The following is a 21,894-nucleotide window of genomic DNA, read 5'->3' on the forward strand; positions in this document are numbered from 1 at the left end:
ATAAAGGCTCCTACACAGTCCAGAAAATAGGTTAAACCAAGTGTTGCTCCCGCAATGAAACCAGACACCTTGCTGAACTCACTGCAGGGCCTCCTGCTTGCAAGGACTTTAAGTGTCACCCTATATCCCCACTGGAATAGTACAAAAGCAAACAGGAAAGAGTGATGCATTTTTTAATGCCTGCTAAAAATTAATCTGGCATGAAAAGAATTACAAGTCACAAGATGTCACAGAAAACTGGAATGTTTAATAAAACCACAGCTCCCAACCTCATTTTTTTCCAGTTTGATGCGTCAGATCTTCAACATACATTTCAGTGAAACCTTTTTATTTAATTTAATGAAGTACTTGATAGCTCCCAATCAACAGCAAGGCTTCATTCAAGCATGTAGTGTATCACAGAAGGATCCACTTCTTCTGCCATCAGACTGGCTTGTAGACTTTGGATTGTTGCTTTTTTCCCCAAACGCTGTCTCCACAGGACAAATGCAGCTACTATCTGTGACTGCAAGTTGTGAGGGTGATTGACTTTACATCGATAGATGTCAGTATGGGACAAACCCAAGCACAGAACTATATGCTCCCATTCGGGTCCCAGTCTTCTTGCAAGCTTGTTCAGCTGCTGATCTGTTGGTGAAGTCTTCAAAATACATGGTGCAATTTCAGTTATATCTGTAAAAAAAGGAAAAGAAAATGTTTTCACATGTCACTAGGCAATGCTGCAAATATTAACGTAAGACCCTGACAAAGGAGGGAATAAACAAAGTTGAGGTGAAAGAATTAATTGATAAATAGAATACATACTCACCTAGAGAAACTGATTACATAATCAACCAGAAGATTAATTAGAGGAAAACTAATGCTCAGTGGACCATACTAGGGAGCCTTGAGTTTCTGGGTGTCAATAAACCAGATACTGGATTCTACTACAAAGCAAAGACTTCCAACAGTAATTATAGAGTATGGGGTAGTGAACAAGAAAGGTTCTCAAGGACATGTTTCCAGCAGCCATCACCCTCTGAAAATCAATCTGCTTCCACCAGTATGATATAGTGACAAACGACAAATATGGGACCAATAATAACTTATTACTTCTATTCTGATTTTATTTATACAGTTCAGAAATAATCTTGATTCCTCAGTTACTAGGTATTACTAGTACTAGTACAGCTGAGGGCTGATCACAGGAAATTCTTCTGTCTCCTAAGACGCTACTTACCCTTTGTGCCCTGTCATACGGCAAACTCTTCTTGAGGAGATCAGCTCTGGGGGCTTTTCTTCTATTTAAATGAACGCATAAGCATGGTTCAGGTGAACCCAAGTAATGCGTGCTTCAACACTGTTCCCCAGTACAAATTATGCTTCCTTATTCCTTATCCTAGTTGTAGTAACACTCCTGAAAACAGGCACATACGTGCTACAGACCCATTCATCCGGCCTCCTTGAAGCTGTTTTCAGGAGAGTGAAAGGAAGTCATACATTCTCTGAGATTCCTGCCCTATATCCCTCAGTATTGCCAAAGTATTCAACATGCCCCAGAATGCACTCTTCATCTGAGAAGATGTATAGCATTGAACCTGAGGTATGGAGGACAGGATCAATACAACTACCAAAACAGTTTTCACAGGAAGCATTAAGGTAGCTGTAACTATCAGTGGTAAAAACCTCTTAGGGATGGAACCAAGTATTTCTTACAAACACAAATGATCTCTGTGTATTCCCTATGATAATCTGATAATTTTGAAGACAAAAAAAAAAAAAACATTAATACAAACAGCGTTAATAGCAGAGTGAGAATACAGTGCTATTCAGAAACATGCTGCATGCAATCCATCTCACCTAACCACAGATAGCCCCTCCTGAACTAATTATACTAGGATTAATTATTGCTAAGGAGAGAAATAGGCTCTTCTAGAATACAATCTAGCTCGCTGGAAAGAAGATGTCTAAAATAATCAGATGAATTACTCCTCTAAACACCAACATTTCTCTCCATTGACTGTAAAAGGTCTGCTGGGTATAAGCTCAGATGTTGACGTTGACACTGTAAACAGTCAGTGCTGGTGAAATGATTCTCTGCCTGTACATTCAAACCACATACCAGTTGCTTTAAAAAAGTGCATTTAGAAAAGCAGCTTATTATAAATTTAAGATATCTATAAAGCATATTTGCTTTTTGATACCCTTTGCGATCACAAACTGAAATGAAGGGTCAATGCAGCCTGCAATTGCTGCTCTACTTTTGTTGCTGAAGATACTGTGTCAAAACAGAGCAAAAATATCCCCAAGAAAATGCTAATTATAGCCTGTCGGTCTGAAGCAGCAGACTCCCTGCAGAAGAGCTGCTTTGTAAAATCTAATTTATAGCTCCAATATCATGCTCACAGGCTCCACTCCAGCAGAACAGCAACACTAGAAAGCACCACTCCTTCATTTTATCAAAAGTAATTGTTTTTGCATAGATTACCCAGAGCCTACAAACGTTTGTACAATTTTAGCCCAATCATACATAAGTACTATACAAAGCTGCTTTGAGTAAAGGGAAAATTGCTTTCTGAAGAGTGTTTAGGTCCCTTTGATCTTTTTGTCTTCAGATTGCCAAAGGAACCGAACCTGAGGCAAGTGGCTGGTTCAGGGACTGGGCTGAGGATGCACAGCTCCTGAAGAAGGCTGAGCAATATTGATGGGGCTGCTCTACACTGTCACATCACGTCGGATATCAGCTCCACAGGTAAGTCAGGCCAAGGGAGTGCCTCTCACGAATGCAAATACTTGAGAATAACTAAAATTTAAAATAAATATAGCTACACCGTGCTGTTGTCAACACTACTTTTTGTATTGTCTTATGGTCAGCCACTAAGCATAAAGCAGTGTGCCCAAAGGAGCGCTACCTGCCAGCCTGGGCTTTTTGCTCTCATGCTGGAATTTTTATACCTTGTGTTCACTAGCAGAATTATTTTATGATGCTGAAATGTGATCAAGCAGGGAGGCCTAACAATAATACATGTCAGCTTGTCCATCCAGCCTTTGATATTAGGCAGATTTTTTTACTACAACAAGTATCTTGCCTTTAGCCTGTTATCAGCCCTTTAATAAGAATAAGAATAAAACCCATCCAGGAAATCTTTTCATCTTACGCTACCATCTGATTCTAATATGGATGTGGAAGATTCTGGGACAGAAGCCAAATGTTAAATTTAATACAAAGGACTGTTATTTTAGTCCCACTTTATTTTCTGTGATAGCTCTTTTTCAGCTCTGATACAAAGTCACTGAGGAAAACCTGAGACAAATATTACATGATGGGCAATATTATTTAGAGGTACAGAGAAATATGTAGTGAGATCTTTTAGTTATGACAAATGCAAAATCACAAAAAGACCTAGGTATGTTCTAGGATTAATGCCACTCAATTTAATAAACATAATGGCATTTCAGGTAAAAGGGAAATGAGTTTGCTGTGCTCAGCACCCAAGCTGCTTTGAACACACTGTGAAAACATTAAAGAGGCCTTTTTTCAGTTATGTTTACTACAGACCCTCAGTTATAATCTCCATTTGTCAGGAACTGCCTGAAGGAGGTAACGAGCTTAGAGCAAAAGTTTCAATTATGCAGATCCTGCCGTTGCATTTGAAAGGTACGTTTAGGATACTGAGACCTCAATTTTGCAAAAGATGTGAAGCTCTTCTTGCTTTAGGTCAACCTGATGTGGAGGTGTACGTGCTTATGTTAGATATATGCTTCAGCTTCGCAAAACGAGGACTGTAGTTAGAAACAGGAAGAAGCGGGGCTTGGGGCACCACTGGAGGGTGTCGAGGGTTTCCCCAGAGAACCCAATTTGTGGTGCCATCACCTCCAGGGAGCACACCGAGTGAAACACCATGTCCAGCTGTTGACACAGTCTACGGCGCAAAGCGCCAGGGCCACGTGCTGCAGAGGTTTAGAGGCTAAAGTCTCGCTGCTTGCACTGAAGCCACGAGGAATGGGGAGCCGACATCTTTTGTGCTGGGGAGTGAGCCAGGCTGGTACAGAGCTGCTCTTCTGGGACTGCCAGCCAGCTTGCTGGCACAGTGCTTGGGAAAATCCCCTTTCTCTGGGCTGAAGGTGGAGAGGATGCTTCCTACCCTGGTTTTGGAGCTGAAACCAACCCAGAGAAAGACACACAGCTCCTTCTATTCAAAGCTGCAGCACGGGGGAACGCGCTTCTCCCTGTCTACAGCTCTCACTGGTCAAGGAAGTTCATCCACCCCAAGTCTCTCTTCTAGCCATACTAGTTAAAAAAAATGGGAGATGTTGACAATTTCTGGCCTGCGTGTACATGTGTGCTTCCAGACCACTGCACAGACCAGGAGATATGACAGTGCTGGAGAGTGTGGACAGGAAACAGAACTGGATATAAATAGACAGTATCACAGATACGTACCAGACAAAACAGAGTAAGCCAGATACCAAAGCTATATATGGGGCAAAGGCAGCTGGTTGCCACTTTTGCATTTATTTTTCTTCAGGACCTCTCCAGCTTTAAGTAGGAGACTCCAAGAAGATGTTGCAACAATCAGGGGGATGGAAAATAAACTCACCCCAGCTCTGTCCCGCTTGGCGCAAGTGGGAGGATGCAAGATAAAGTCCAGTGAAAATGGGCTTTGAATCACTGAAATACTTTCTTTTGGGTTTTGCTTTCTCATCACCATCTCTAGGTGATGAAAAAAGCCGAGATCATCTCTTAGGCTGCCTTGTACCATGGGAAAATCTTTATCGACATTGATGAACTGACCTCCCACCCTCCATGTTCCTGGAAAGCAGTGGGGAGCAAGTGAGCTTGGCTTCAACACAGGACACAGCAGTAAAAAGTGCGTAGGCATTTTTGGGTGATCTGCAAAGTACCCAGCTGATTCCTCAGAACTGACGGCAGCCCGAAATGCCTTACAGTTTTGTCTGAAGGACCCCTCTCCATGTAAGTGTGACTTCTCTGTGCATGACCAAAAGCATCTGTTGGAGTTTCAGGGAGCCTTCTCCCTTACGCAGTCAATACATTTTTACATGATGCAACACAAAAACAACCTTTTGGCTTTTGCTCTTCGCTCTGTAAAAGGGACTTTGATGGAAATGATGCACCTGAATCCAAAGTGCTGAAAAAGTCTCAGTCAGCTGCTGTCTAATCCTGCAAGGACAACTCCACAGGCAGTTCAGGAGACAGTTTGGGAGCCAGGGATACAATGACCCATCTCTTATCTAATAACTATCGAATAAAGCTGTCCTTTGAGGAAGGATGTTCTGGGGACTGGTCTCTGCTTCCAGCCCTGCCTCTTTATTTTATCCTTTTAAATGACCATGTGTATACTCATTGGATAAAAAGACAGAAGCAGCCCTGGAAGAGGAGATGGGAATCCAGATCTCTCTGAGCTACACATCCTAATGCTGAGGTGCACAGTCATGCTCCTCTTCATTCCCATTCTTCTGATAAATCATTCCAGCAAAAAATACAGAGTTCCCTGGGAAGGGTCAAGAATGCTTCCTCGTCTCTAGAATGGAGCCTGGCGGAGAGAAAACTCTCCTGGGAATCAAGTGGTATGCTGAAACAGAGCAAAACTGAATGCAAGAGCCCTTGGCAGAAACAATGCTAGGCAAATACTCTAATTTTTATATAATCACATCAGAAACAGGTAGGTGATTCCAGGCTTCAGATCCTGCATAGCTGGAATGGGACTGTAAAAAGGGGTAATTGCTTAGGCAGGCATCTGGCCTCAGCATCTCCTACTGATAGGTGTACAAGAGTCCTTCAGTGATCTGGACTCAAGTCAGTAACTGTTGTTTACTTGATCCTCTTACCAGATCCTGCTCATAATTTCTGAAGAGTTCAAAGCAAGCATTTCAGAGTCCTCTTTAATTGTCCTTCCTGGCATCTGGAGTACAGTTCTTCCCTGAGAAGTGCTAAAGTTAGATCAAGCAGTTCCATAAGCAGCAAACCAAATAAGCCTTGTTTCCCCCAGGTGTGAGTCCTACAGCTGACTTGTGCTTCAGGACTTCTCTCCTCCAGCTGCTTACCGATTCCCAAGGCACTCATGAAACTGCTCCTCTCCACAACAGCAGCTAGGCAGGCCAGGTTCAGAAGCTACTAGGGGTAGATGCAAACACACAACAACCTGCAGCAGAGGAGCACACAGCCTTGGTTACTGCAGGAAATTATGCTAAAGGGGCTTTGAAGCTCCACAGAACCATCATGGCTAATGTGCCAGCAGCCAGTGACATTCGGGGCACTTCAGCTAAAGGGAAACATATATAATAAAGAATCTAGTGCCAGGCTCTGCTTCCTTTCAGGCCCATTAGAGTGCAGTGCACTTGTTAACTAGCCTGAGGCACAGACCCAGCAGCGCGTACTGAATGGGCATGGTCATGGTTGCCAGACTGTGTGCTGTGTGTTTTGACAGCTGTGTTATGTTCCAGAAATTATTTAATGACTGTCACAATAGCAAACAACTTGCACATATCCAGGTATATTTGCTTTACAGTGAAATCCCCTTGGCCTGAGCAGAACAATAGAAGTGGGTCATGAAGCAGAACAACACTTGGTGGATCAGGTTGGGGCAGGCTTTCAAGAGCAGTGAGGTGGCGTGGCAGAATCTGAACTAGAAGGCAAGTATGCAACACTCCCACTAATAGAGAGATCAGAGACTTCTGAGAGCTGCAGCCCCCCCTTGAGCCACCAGAGATGCTGGATGAAAGTGAAAGCAGAGAATAAGTGTTTTGAGGGATCCCAGTGGGTGCTGTAGATCACTGAGGTCAAAGACCAGATCATAGTGGAGGTCCTTGTGAGAAAGGCGGAATAAACAGAAGGTGCTGGGCAACTGCAGGGGGTGGCTTGGTTCGATTAGTTAGAAAATGGGATGGGAGGTGACAGTGTGCCTCCATTTGTACAGCTGCTCTTCTGCTTTCTTGTTCAGCTGTTCTCTTCCAACCCTGTCCTAACAGGAAGAACTGCAGGCAAATGCCTGCCGTCTTCCTACAGCACATCCAAATTCATGAGCTCTAAGCCAACCTGCAGCAAGGAATGCCTGGAGTGCCAGATGGGAAAGTATCACGCTGGATATATGACACTTGGCAGGCCCGCATGGAGAATGCAGTACTTACTCCCTCCTGTGCAAGTTACAAATGATCATGAAGCATTGTAATAAGGTTATTTTGTTGTGTGAACTTTAGAAGGGCCTGATTTAGACCTGTTTAAACACAAGAAACAAGTTCAAATCGCTGATCAGTGAAAAAAGTAGAACAGACCATCCAGAAACCAACCTCTACTATATAATTTGGGTGTTGTTTTTTTTCTTGTTGTTGTTGCTAATTAAACGTCAGACTGATTCAAAGGCTGGGAAGGGAACAGTAGTGTTTTGCAACAGCTCCAAATAATCATGCTCCAGGGAACAAGGAAAAATATTTCTCTTCTATGTATCACCATATACATATCTTTTCTATACATCTGCAAACAGCACAGATTACGCAGCTCATCCAAAGTCTATTCAAAACCAGCAGGTCACCTCTTGGTATCAGTGCATTTCAAATAGTGTTTGACCAAGGAGCAAGAAAAATTACTGTAAATCCTGTACTATTTGAAGACAGATAGCTGACCCCATTATAGCTATCTTTCCATATATAAAGTTAATACACTCAGATTAAAATAATTTACAGAACAAGATTAAAATAACTTGAATAAGATGTATAGCCTTCTGCTTTTAGCACGTGCATAGCTGTTTCTCTGCCTCTCCTGCCAAACGCAAGTGGTGAGTTACATGGGTAGCTGTGAGGTGGAAGCCTGTGGCAGCTGTTCCACTCATCTGCACTGGTTGCCTCTGTAGGCTTCTGCTCACTACCAAAGAGATGCCCACCTCCTTCATCCCATTTGAGGCTATCAGAGGATACCATTTAACAATGACTGCCAAGTGTGCACTGATCTCTCTTCTCTGCTTGGGAACTCCTGCTTCCTCCTTCCATAGAGCTGACTCAGCATGGGGAAATCCTGGTGACGGAAAACCTGCACCTTTGTAGGAACAACAGGCCCAGTTACCTTCCGAAGAATAAACAGTATCTTCTATAATGCAATCAAACTCAAATCTTGGTCAGTTAAATACACAGACTAAACTACAGAATGGAATCTGTACCATAAGCACATTAAAAGAACACCTAAAACAAAGGTTTAGAAAGCGGCATATTTTTTTCAACTGACCATGTTACAGTAAAAAAAATCTAACTGAGAATTTTATGTTCATCTGAGTATATGTTGCAGTTATGCTTCACAAATGCAGGGCTGTAAAGTTTCTGTCGCCTGATAACTTCTGATCTGGTGAACGCAAACAGTCATTAAGATATAGAATGTGCATGAATAAAAGCAACCTCTGTCAATTAGTGATTATAAAACACTCATAAGCGTACTTCTATCATGGTAATTTACATTTCCATGTCTCATAATTAAAATATGAAAGGCACCAATCAAAATGAAAGTATATATGAAATAAATTTTTAAGATTGGTTGCATTCTTCCACATTGTGCTGTCTTTTATGACTTATATTAAAAGACAGGAAGTTCTCTGTCTTATTTTAAATAAAATATTATGACAGCCAATGTACAGAATAAATTGTGGCCATGATCCTGTGATAATCAAATCTATGGCAACTTTAAACAGTCTCCCTCAAGCGAATCAGAAACCACCCATGGCACCAAATTCAGCTCTTTCCTGACAAAAGCTTGCTGGGACTCTGCATTACTGGTGTAATTAAAAAGTACATATATCTTCATTCGTTGGCAATCCCTTCTCCTGTGTGAGCTATGAAGCATCACGCTTTGTGACATTAAAAACATTTTGGGTATTAGGGTAGGAAGAAAAGACAGCATAAAACTTTGTAAATCTACAAGGCAATTCAAGAATGCAGATGTTTCTATTTTGGCTCAATACCAGCAGCTAATTCGTGTATTCTTTATCACTTGCTAATGACTGCCTAGTAGCTGTGGATGTGGCAGCAGACTGCTAAAACCTGAAACATAAATATTCAGATTTTACAACAAAAGTTTTAAATTGTATTCCCACTATTCAGTTCCAGTAGCTACGCAGTTTTCCTGAACTTTTTAAAATCTGTTTTACAGATTTTGTACCTCCACAGATCTCTGCTATACTGATGGCCTTCAGTATTAATCCATGTTAAACAGATTGACTGAGAAGTCCCTAAACAAATTCATGCTATCTTAAGTTTCCACCCATTTCAAGCCATAGGGAAGAGCAGGGAGGAAGTTTCAGCAGTTAATAGTGTGCATGTTATTCTGTTTCCCATGCAAAAAATTAATTACAATCCCACCTAGTATTTCTCTGCTGTTGCATACCATGAAATCAAATAATTAACATAATAAATAAAATGGTGACTGCAGATGCATGCAAGGAAAAGAATACCTATGCAAAGAAAACACAAACACAACATACTATAATATCTGCTCTCTTTTCAAGCAGAATTACCCTATTACAGACAGGATTGGACTTAAACATACTGTATTTTTATACTTTTTTATTTTTAGCAGCATTTGATGCTGCTGTAGACACTGAAGTGGAAGTAAAATTTGCTTGGTATTTCCTATGAGTTTCTATATTGTTACATGTAAATAAGCTATATGCATCAGCACTGAAGCCACAGCTAGCGAAGGCATCCTTGCAGTGATAAATGCATGAACAGGTTCAGCATGCAGCATTACACTAAGGTAAAGAGAAATACGTACTCAGTTAGGAGGTTCTGAGGAACACCTGAGCTTTTAGGTATTATTTGGAAGAACTGCTTAAACCGAGCATTCAGACCTCGGCCAAAGATCCTTTTCCCAAATGAACAAATATGATTTGAAAAGCTATATGGAAAGAAGACATGTGACCATTTTTTGGAAGCCAGGTGCAACTAGTTGTTAGACAGGACAAAGCTACCTAATAGCCTGACAGAGCAAAGACGAGAGTCTCTGGTTTACATGCAGGCAGTCACACCAAGAGTCAACTCTAAAAATAATGCTGGAAAAATCAAATTCTGAAGTACGTGGGTGGATTTCTATATACTTCTGAATGCTCTGCAGTTCTTAGTGAATTCAGTTGAGTTTGATAATACTCATGGCACTTTCAACCATTAATTATTGGTCTGAAGCACACAGAGCCATCATTTCCCTCAGTCAAGTTTCTTCTCCAAGCTATCACAAAGAATAATTTACAATCAGTGGATGGTTGTACGAAGTCATGACAATCATAAAGCACATTCATATTTGCAGTAGACTTCTCATGGTTTCATAGGAGGCAAATGTTTACCTGGTGGCCCAGGCAGCTCTGACAGAGTAATTCATCCACTCTAAGTGCAAAACTGGAGCAATTTATTATTTTGTCAACTAGGTGACAAACTCATCACACAACTTTTGTCAGGTGATTGGAAGTTAACTTCTTTGGACAGACACTATTTGAATACTTACTTCAAATAGCCTGAGTTGTCTTTCAAAGAGCTGAGGTAAGCCTTAATCTTGCTGCTCCCTTGCATGCAAGAACCATGGCAGACTCCTTGGGCTTTTTATCTGCCGAGAACAGTAAGTGAGTAAATTTTTCACTAGCAACTTTCCTACCAAGAAATCTTTCTAAAAGCTGCAGCATTTCAACAGTGAAATCATGTGCTTGGACTTTAGCTATTGTTGTTCCTTTCACGCAACAACAAAAATCATACTGCCAGTATGAAGGATTGTTTTGTTATATAACACAACAAATCGTACATGCTTCCCTTACAGGGCTTAAACCAAGTATGACAACAAGCCATTATATTTAGCCTTGATAAAACTGTTTATTGCTCCTAGAGATTTTTTTTCTTCAAGTTGGCTCTTCATTTTGCTTTGGCTCAGATAGTTAGAAATATCAGAACCGAAGATCTGTGCAACAGATGGAGCTCGGTTGAGAAGAATGCCTTTGGCTGGTAAGGATCTTTGCCTGGCAGGTGTCAAACCAAAATTAATACTGCACATACTACTCTTTACCGAGTTTCAGATTTTAGCAAAGTGAGACTGCATTCCTTCCTGACCACAAACATATATTAATAGAACAAGCCATGCAGAGCAAGCTAAAACAGTACTATCATTATGCTGAATCCTCCACTGCTTGGCACTTTATTTAATCATTTACACCCATTCAAAGCAAGTAAACAAAATGCAATGGGTTAGGATAGTGTCTCTTTACAGACATTTTGCTCAGCTGTAAAAGTCTTCACAGAATTCTGTAAGCAATATGGACTTAGACCCCTCCTGCTTTCTTTTTTTCCTCCTTTTCTTGTGTCAGTGCCTTAAAGGCTTATGACTATTCGACATTTCAAAATCCACAGGAAAAAACAGGTACTGGTACTAAAATACACTGCTCAGCTACAGCCAGTCACTATGCCTGGCTTGCCAAGTGCAATTCAACAGGCCAAGTCAGGAGGCAGGGCTTTTCATAGGTGTTGGGAAACTGAGCTTCAGGTGGCATCCACCTGCTTCTCTCTATTTCACAGAATCACAGAATCATCAAGGTTGGAAAAGACCTTGAAGATCATCTAGTCCAACCCTAGTCTTAAACACCTCCAGGGATGGGGACTCCACCACTGCCCTGGGCAGCCCATTCCAATGCCTAACAACCCGTTCTGTAAAGAAATGCTTCCTAATATCCAGTCTAAACCTTCCCTGGCACAACTTGAGGCCATTACCTCTTGTCCTGTTGCTTGTTACTTGGTTGAAGAGACTCATCCCCATCTCTCTGTAACCTCCTTTCAGGTAGTTGTAGAGGGCGATGAGGTCTCCTCTCAGCCTCCTCTTCTCCAGACTAAACAACCCCAGTTCCCTCAGCCGCTCCTCGTACGACATGTGCTCCAGACCCTTCACCACCTTCGTTGCCCTTCTTTGGACACGCTCGAGTAATTCAATGTCCTTTTTGTAGTGAGGGGCCCAAAACTGAACACAGTCATCGAGGTGCGGCCTCACCAGTGCCGAGTACAGGGGTAAGATCACTTCCCTGTCCCTGCTGGCCACGTTATTTCTGATATAAGCCAGGATGCCATTGGCCTTCTTGGCCACCTGGGCACACTGCTGGCTCATGTTCAGCCGGCTGTCAATCAACACCCCCAGGTCCCTCTCTGACTGGCAGCTCTCCAGCCACTCCTCCCCAAGCCTGTAGCGCTGCTGGGGGTTGTTGTGGCAGAATTGCAGAACCCAGCATTTGGCCTTATTGAAACTCCTACAGTTGGCCTTAGCCCATTGCTCCAGCCTGTCCAGATCTCTCTGCAGAGCCTCCCTACCCTCGAGCAGATCAACACTCCCACCCAACTTGGTGTCATCTGCAAACTTACTGAGGGTGCACTCAATCCCCTCGTCTAGATCATCAATAAAGATGTTAAACAGGAGTGGCCCCAAACCCGAGCCCTGGGGGACAACACTCGTGACCGGCCGCCAACCAGATTTAACTCCGTTCACCACAACTCTTTGGGCCCGGCCATCCAGCCAGTTTTCTACTCAGCGAAGCGTGTGCCCATCCAAGCCACGAGCAGCCAGACTAGTGAGAGGCTTAGCACCACAACTAGCCCTCTCAAGTGCCAAGTCACTTGATGATCTGAAAGAAATCATTTTGGAATCTCATGGCTGGTTTGACAGATCGGTACAGTCCAAAAGCAATTTTAGCTGACCAATAGGGCAGTAATTTTAGAAGGTCACAGTCACAGGACTTTTAATTATCTGTAAAGCAAATTTAAGAATATATTTGTGTGTTTAAACATATATACACACACACACACATACATTTTCAAAATCTTAGTAAAAAAATATGAAAGTCCTAAGACTGCAAATCTAAGATATCTGCAAGTCAAATTCATCCCCCTTTTGATTTCATTTCCACAAATTCAGGTTAGCGAACTGTCACACCATCCTGTGAGAAGAAGGATGGAAATGGGAGCGTGGGTGAAGTCATTTCATAAAACAGAGGTCCTAATTCACAGAGCACTTTACACTACACCACGGGTTTGGTGAATTCTCCTTTCCCCTCTGAGTCAGCACTGACCTAACATCCCCTGCAATGTGCTCACCGGCGTGGCTCGTGGCTGCCCTGTGGCATGGCTTGTACCGAGTGACACGGCACGCTGACCAGCTGCAGTCATTAGAGATCCCAAGGCAGTACTGAAAGTAATGAGGTGACTCACAGCTGCTGCCACGCACATGAAGGCTGGGGACCCAATTACTCTTTTACTCAGTAATAGTATTTTGCCAAAGCAACTGAGGCAAGTTCAAAATCAAACAAGTTATTAGCAAGCATCTGGATTATTATGGTATTTGTAGAAGATTTATGCTGATTCTAGTGGGACAATTCATAAGCAAAACCTAAACATCTGAAAAAATCTTTTGCTTAAACAATTAATTTTCATGTCTCATGCATACAGAACAATGTTTTCCCTCATAATTTTGTAGTCTACTAGCTGCCAGATTTGATCCAGAATTGAAATTTCAGTCATTTTGGCTTTTGTACATAGTGAATCAGAAATAAAAATGTTTTAACATCAGAAATGAAAAGACTGGAAGATCAGACAGACCATAAAAGATTTGTTTTACTTGGTTTGGGATTTTTACACAGCTATGCCTAACCTAAGTAAGACTGAAACAAAAACAAAAGGCAAAACAAACAACTAGACAAATCTGTTTTGTCCCAGAGATGCAGAAATACAAACGACGTTCGCATCCCTGGGGGAGCCAAATCTGAAATCCTGCTACGAACAAGAAAGAAGGGCTGTTATTTCCTCAACAACTGTTCCTGACATCACAGCTACCTCCCAGAGGTAACAATGGAAAGGCAATCTTAAAAAAGGATTATTTTTTTTTTCTTAAGCAAACATCTTTTTAGTTCTACAAACTCAGAAAAAAAGAGATCAGGGGTTTCTTTTATAACGCTGGAAATTTTAGTGCCAGAACTGTAAACATCAACATCTTTCTCTTCCTTCCTTCTTCAGATGTAACTGCTATGTGTTGGTTGACTTCATTAACCTTCTAATTGATTTTAGTGTTAGACAGGGCTAAGTATTTTGAGCTTCACATTCAACGTGTTACCTAATTTTGTGTGTAAGCTCCTCAGAGAAGAGCAAAATGATCTGGCAATTCAAGGTTAACACATTCTGTGAAAGTGGCATCAAACTTCCATTTGTGGAAATGCACCATACCACATCAGCGCATGCAAACCCAACTTTGCTGTGTACAAACCACACAAACAGTGCCCAGCTACCTAACCTGACCTTCCACTTGCACTTTAGTGTGTGTAAATATGCTAATGACAGGCACGGAGGGTTCATGTCCAAGTTTACAAGTTCAAGTGCAGAAGACGGATGAAAATTGGCTGCAATGCTTTGTTTCACCCTCATTTTGGGAGATTCCAGCTTTATCTAAGTCTGTTAGCCTATGAGTTGCATCCTAAAGCCACAAGACTGACCTATTTAAATATCTTTATTCAATTTTTTAGACTGAAAACGAGGGCTTCTTGTCTACTCAAAAGAAGTTGACAAGAACATGAAGGTATCGCTATGACTCAGGCTTTTCGAGACACATTATTTACTAGACATTATTTAGTGATACTTTGCTGTATTTGAATAATTTGAGAACTTTAGGCACCCTACGAAAAGACCTTGCTCGAGGCATCCTGGAATTTAAAGATTTATGGAGGCTTTCACTTCCAAAAATTCCCAAGTGAATGGGGACAGTCAAGCTGAAAACTGTGAAGAGTCTCAATGTTTTTAGTTAGCTCTGTGCAGGCAGATTGTGAGACTTAGGGCAAGAATCCCTGGATCACCACAAGAATCCACTAGTCCTTTTTAAACAACCCAGGTCCAAAGCATTTCTCAAACAGACTCAAAAGACCCCTTCTGTAAACCAAGCAAGGAAAGCAGAAGCAATTTTTAATACTGTTCATTGTGTCATGCAATTATTTCCACATGCAAGTAGAGAAACTCAGTCAACCAGACGCTTTGTCTGTAAGTGCAGCAGGAGCACACCTTTTACAGGGAACAGAAGTGTGTTTGGATCAGCTGAACATAAGCTTAATGGAGTAGTTTCAAACAACATATAAAATTGTCTCAGATGATACACAACTGTAAAAAATTTGTAGCTCTGTAAACCCACGGATTGCTATTTTAAAGACAGCTTCATTAAGAAACACAGCTTGAGAATATCTATCAAATAAGATCAGAGCTACATGCGGGGACAGCAGGAGACAGCTGAAGCAATCTGCAGCACAGCTCTGGTGCTCATCGGTCTCTGACCCTGAGAAAAAATATAATTATTGCATGAATACACATATTAGACCAAAAGAGAAAGTGTAGGAAAAGACAAAACTCTACTAGAAAGAGATGGTGAGAACTCCTCGGGTTTTATGCAATGGTCTACAGCTCTGTATGTCCCAATCCGATATAATTTGTTAGACTGACAACAGAGCTGTGGCTTTAATTTTGAAGTCCACGTTTTTCTACAGAAGTCATTAAATATGACACACTTGTCCTGTTCAACAGAAAAACAAATCTTCTTCTACTTTTATTCCTCTGAAGCCTTAATTTAATTGTGCAACATTTGCTTTAGAAACATATTTGAAGATGTTTTAGATATTACCTCATTTGTACACCATCTCAGGCTTTCCAGGAACTCTGAACCAACAGTCTCCTAGCCTTTCTTATATCCGAACTACTGTATTTTATGGCTTCCACACTGTACTGTCTGGAAACTCCCCATGAGACTGGCCTCGTTGTGTTAAATACAAACATGTACGGAGAAGAGACACTGTGCCAGAGAGTTTGTAATCTCAGGCACGGGTTGTGAAAAAGGCTTTGCATGTATTAATTTATGTACACAGAGACTGCCATGATTATGTTCAAAGAACTCCAAAGAGTTGAGCCTACACAGGTAAAAGAGGAAAAGCACCAGAGGAGCCAAAAGTCCAGCTGCAGATCCATGCTGGATTTCCTAGTCATGACCACTGCTTTGAAAGGTGCCCATCTTCAGCTGCTGATGAAGCCCTACTACACCTCTGCAGTCTTAATCAGAGTAGCTTATTTACCAGGTCCCAGAAATGTAAATAATAAATTGTCTCAAATAATTTCAAGTATGGAATTAAGCATACTGGAATTTGGAAATCCGCTGAGGTACTGATAACCAAAGGGAGCAGACAACCAAGGGGGTCAGTAGCTATTGGAGCCAGGAAGGCTGAAATGTTATGGAGACAAATCCCACACGTATGTTTGGGACAAGGCTGGGGCTCTGACCTCACAGCTCTGTACAGAGTGCATCCTCCTGAAGCTTCTGACCTGCAGAGGTAGGAAAGCTCTGCACAGAGGAGCTCTCATGCATTTAAGATGGAGACAGTGAAGTTTTACCCTGTTCTGTTTTCAGGCATCCAATGACCACAGGTAACTCACGAAAGTATCTGAAAATATCTCCTATCTGTGCTCTGTGCATGCAGGTGCTGTCATGACCATTTCTTGAAAACTCAAAAGCTACACCAAGACCACAGCTGATCCACTGTCACTGCTTACCAAAGCATCCTCCAACGTCTGCACCTCACGTCTATACTGCCTTCACATGGAATTCAAGGCATTTGGTTTAATCTGGAAAAAAGAACACCCTTGAGTCAAATTCTGATGTCTGCATTTATGCAAAGTGATAGATTTTCCCAGACACTTCACAGTGGATTCCTTCTGGTCGCCCACTCTTAGCACTGACTTAGTCTATTCCCACCATCTGCCATTTTCTCCATCTCTCTTCTCTTCCCTGCCTTGTGCTGTGGCTACTGGAGGACCCTGGAGCTGGTGCAGCCTGCTACCACCGTGTCCCTCCATCACAGAAAGGCATCTCATCTGTATCCTAACCCACACCGGGCAGGCGTACAGCTTTCCCCCTGGACAGGTGACCTTCACTGTGTCAAAGGTATGTTGCAAGTTTTTCTGCAACAAAAATCCCCTCCTACTTTCAAATAATGAATTTGGGGTTTTTTATTTTTCTTCCCTTTCAGATTTTTCTCTCCTTCCCTGCCCTTTTCAAGCAGGAAGGAGAGTGACAGGGAGAATAATGATTTCCTCAGCTTCTGCTGGAAAAAAAAACACAAAAATTTTCCACCAAGACAGAATTTTTTTCTGTTTTTTTTTTTTTTTTTCCAGTGAGGTTCAGGAGCCATTTTTTTATTTAAAATGTCCTAAATAAGTGTCCAGTTAATACTAGCATTTGGTGTGGAAGGTAGCGGGGAGCTGGTACCTCTGTTTCATTTAGCACAGATCCCAGCCTTAAGTGTGGCAAGAGGTTAGCTTGAATTTTTCTCTTGAATTCTATCTTTGCAAACCGCTTTTGAGGGTTTCAGCTGTATAAATCAAACCCCACAGCCCAGTGTGGATGCACAGCTTGTGATGCTTTCCTCCTGCCAGTTGGCTTTGCACGCTTACGGTGTTAAACCCCACTGCCTCCACATATTCGGGAAGGAGAGAGGAAAGCACTGGTGAGCGAGGAGAGGACCAGAGCGCCCAAGAGCCAGGACAGCCTTCCCATGCACAGAGAGAGCAGCAGAGACCAGAGTGGCCAGTAAAAGAGAAAAAGGCTACTGATATTCCAATAACATTGATGGGCAGGGGTCTGAGCAGGTTTGGGACCCTACAGTCACTGATGAGAACAGAGTGCGTGTATACATCGCACGCTGTCTCTGTTTCTGCTCAAGAGTCAACCTTGTTTAAGCCGTACTTTGTCTGAGCAGATGGCAAAGCCCGATGGCTGCTGGGTTAAGATTTTGCTGCCAAACCAGCCCCCGGCTGTTTTCAAAAATAAAGACTGCTGCTCTCTTTACCAATGCAAAAATAGCCGTCTCTCCAATTCCCTCTTTCAAACTATTATTTTATGTATTACAGGAGCATGCGTCTAGCCAGACTATGTAATTAACATTACACAATTTTTAATTAACTACCTACAACAATCTTCCTGCTTTAACTGGTGGTTAATTTGAGTGGGGGTTTTTTGAGGCTACTACGAAAATCCAAATTCCCAGCTAGAAATTCACACAGTTCAGAGCAAAGCCTGCACCACCAGGTGCAGAAGGCAACCCATTGCTCTGGCTATACCATATCTCCCATGAAAAAAAAAATGCCTGTGACACAGGAACAAGCCCAAACCTCATTTGTGATAGCAAGTTCATAAGGCAGGACTGTGCCAGAAAAGACAGTGACAGAAACACATACTGATTTAGTTTATTCCTTTGGCAGCTTTTTTTTTTTTCATTTATTTTTGGCCAGGAACCTCCTATAAGGCTTGGCTGTTAACTGACCAGGTCCTTTCCAGAAGAGTCTCCAAGAGCATGCTGCGACCACAAGGCAGCATGCCTTCCTTTGGGTATCCCTCCTTCCGACAGCGTGTCAGGGCTCATCGGCACACCAAGATGTAACTCAATGCTGCCCTGACCCAGCAGCAGGGCGCTGGCCTCCTAAAACTCAACAACTATCTACAAAACATGAAATAAGTGAAAATCCAGTGACCATCACTGGCACAAGTAAGTTCCATGCAAACCAACACAAATAACAGCTCTTGGAAACATGACGGATTCTGGGGACAAACAACCATCATCCTCTTTTTCTCTGTGACTCTGAGTCTGCTTGCAACTTGAAATAGGAGTGGAAGAAACACCCCAACCGCACACACAAACACACGCAACTTCTCAGCAGACCACAGGCAACTGTTGATCCAGCAACTGCAGCTGGAACACAGCAACCCTACAGCAGTGATAAAGAGCCGATGGGTCAGATTTTATGGTGTCAGCCCAAATTCAGTATCACGGAGCATGCATCAGCCAAGCCAGCTGTTCTTTCCAGCTTCAGTGAGCCTTGAGCTGTGCTGTGTGGAATTGCTGCTTTCCACATGCAATGTCTCATTAAGAGCAGTGTCTGTCATGGCAACTGCAACAGCACCGCGCGTTTTTGGTGTGATAAGATGTATTTAGAGTGGGAAAGTATTGTTTTGTGAGCTGAAAAGCAAATCGAACAAAGAGCAATAAAGTCCAGAGCTTCAGGCCAAAGGTTTTAATATTTGGTGTCAGTCCAGTTTCCCAAAACAAAGGATAGTTTATGCACACTGTAGACATTTTCTGTCTGGAGCAATGCTAACTCATTATCTCTTTATTTACACTGCATATAAAGTGTCCTGCACCCCTACCCACATGATGGCCTGAATCTAGATCCACCCTGCTCTGGTTTGTGGGAGGAAATCTAGGTGTGTTGCAGAGCTGATGTGTCCTGATATTCTGCAACATCAGACAGGAAAGACAAGATGGGTCCTTCCTCACAAGGCTCCAGGGTCTTCCCAGGCTGATTTTAATATCGCCTGTGGCAAAGAGAGGGGGGAATGTTAGACAGATCTGTGGCAGAGCTAAAAGCTCAGGATTTCTGGAGTATCCGTCATATGCCGTAATTGCAAAATCATGCTTCCTGTCTTCCACATACACATCCCCGTCATGCTGGAGGGGATGAGATGATTAGAAAATTCCCTAAGCCTCCCTTACTTTGGTTTCTTCCCTCATTTCAGAACCTGACTTCAAAAATATCAGGCCATTGAACGCAGTCTGGACTTTTGCTTCCAAATACTTCTTTCAGCATGGAAAGGACCAACCATGGAATAACCAAACAAGTCATCCTATTATGCAACAGATGGGAAAACTATTTGTGCCGGTACGCTGTGGTTTTCATTCCTCTGAAGACTGCTTTCCTCCAGGGAATTCCAGTAACTGGACTAATTGAAGTGTGTTTGGGCAAGTTATAACAGCCCAGAAAACCCACCTGTGGAATTACATCCCGGTAGCATCTTCCAAAGTAAACTGAAATCTCGGTATCACAGCTCACTTGGGAAACTACTATGCCATAGCTTTCATTTGTTATGAGAACATAGCTTGAGCTTTTTGTAGATAATAGGTGGTGTTATACCTAATGACGTGGTTTAATCTTCCCCCATACCAGGTTTCTGTACCAACAGGGGCCTCACAGATCATCTCCTGAAACTCTAATCAGAATAAAAACATAAGGTCTTAATTTATTCTTATTTCATATGCTTTTTTTCACTTTAGATGACTCCCTCACAAAATCATCAGCTCACCCCTAAGGTTGTCTGTTTATCTCAAATAGGCAAAGTAATTGAAGAAAATCAGAAAAAGCTGCCAGCGTAGATACTGACCTGTTGGGAAGATGGGGACACTGGCAGAGTACAAGGACCAGGCAATGTTACTTCGAGAAAGCCTTCTTACTACTAAAACCAGCAGTGCCCGTGAATCCCAGCCATGTGCCACATGCCAGGCACAGCGCACGGTTCCCATCGCTTAGGTTTTCTTGGTTTATTCCACTATTCCACAAGCCTACTGGTCTCACACCGCCTTTTGCTTGCCACTGCCACGGGGAGAAAATATTTGTCTGGGGGGGAAGTTCTTATATACAAATAATTTAGGATTCAGAGGGCAGAAGCTTTAAAATGCTAGAGGTCAGAATGTTTTGGAAAGTGAGCCACAAGAAGTATGGATGGACCAACTCCGTTCCGGCTCCTGGGCTCCGCTGCAGCCTGGACGAGTTAGCACATTCTGGAGATATCTACCAGGAAGACAAAGGAGACAGAGGCAGTGAAAAGGAAGGAAGTCCCAGATTAAAATATTTCATTTTTCCATATTTTTCTTCCTGAATATCCCAAAACAGAAAGCAGACAGATTTTTTGCAGAAGTGACCAGGGTTTATTAAAGACAGGATATTGATATGAAACATTCATGACCCTCAACTTAGCAGTATTTCTCTTGGATGGGGTAACGAAGCAAATTTATTACATATCAGTGCCAAGAAGCTTATAATAAAAATACAGATTATAGTTCTCAGATTCATCAACTCAAACCAGATATTTTTGAAAAAACACTCCAGCAGGAAGAATGTAAGTCTCACAAGATACTTGAGCTACCAAAGCAGCATATGAAATACATATTTTATCCAACAATAGGATACAAAGTAAATTATTTGATTTAAAGACCCTGAAACAAAGGCAGTCTGTGAAGACATGAGAAGGAGTTCCCTTGTCATGTTATCCCAGGTGTGGGGCATGCGGAGGAAGATATATATATAAGTGCTAGACATAAACAAAGCAAGTAGAGATTTTATTGCATTGCGAGCTGATGATTTTACAAGACTTGAAATAAAATAATTAAAGCATGGATGAAGCAAGATAGAGAAATACTGCAACTTCTTGGGAAGTCAGGCTTCAGCAAAGGTTCAGACAGACCACTGCCACAGCAAAACTTCACATCAATTCTACCCTGAACATTTGGTCCCCTCTTCCCTTCCGTTTCTGACCTTAATTTCTTTCTTTACTGGGACATATCTAGAGGAGATTCAGCCAAGGAGAACCCACTTATTACATTCCTAAGAGTGAACTTCTGAATATTTCATTCTGCTTCTGCTTCTGCCACACTCCCTGCAAAAAGGAAAGATCTCTCTTCAGAATGCTCCCAGAGCTTGCCTGCGTCACATCTGCATGGTCTGTATGGCTTCGGGAAGACCTAACACATCAGCATGCTGTGAAAGAAGGAACTTGTATGTCCCTAGGTACAACTGAAGGCATTGTAATTCCCAAAAGTTTCCATAAATCAGAGTATAATGGACCAACTCTTTAACAACTCATCTCTCCTCATTTCCAGACATACTACCAAGGGGAAAAAATTATTTTTATTTTACTGCCAAGGATTTCCAGGGTTTCCAGTTCCTCACTTCTCCCAGCCCATCCTCAGGAAAAAAGAAGCAAAAAAATTAAAAAAAATCCCCCCTAAAATCCCCAAAACCCCAAAGCAAAGAAAAATAAAACAAACCAAA

At 42.2% G+C, this 21,894-nt stretch overlaps 1 protein-coding gene across 1 annotated transcript in view; it reads right to left on the reverse strand.

Annotated features, from left to right (window-relative positions):
* Positions 1 to 227: 227 nt before the first annotated feature.
* Positions 228 to 21,894, reverse strand: part of CRADD (CARD and death domain containing adaptor protein) — an 82,081-nt gene continuing 60,414 nt past the window's right edge. Inside the window, exon 3 of the mRNA XM_074827063.1 lies at positions 228 to 672. Within this exon, the coding sequence (XP_074683164.1) occupies positions 377 to 672 (296 nt within the window). The 3' untranslated portion in view covers positions 228 to 376. The remainder of the gene's footprint in view (positions 673 to 21,894) is intronic.

The sequence above is a fragment of the Strix aluco genome, chromosome 5 (assembly GCF_031877795.1).
Source record: "Strix aluco isolate bStrAlu1 chromosome 5, bStrAlu1.hap1, whole genome shotgun sequence".
Lineage (NCBI taxonomy): Eukaryota > Metazoa > Chordata > Aves > Strigiformes > Strigidae > Strix > Strix aluco.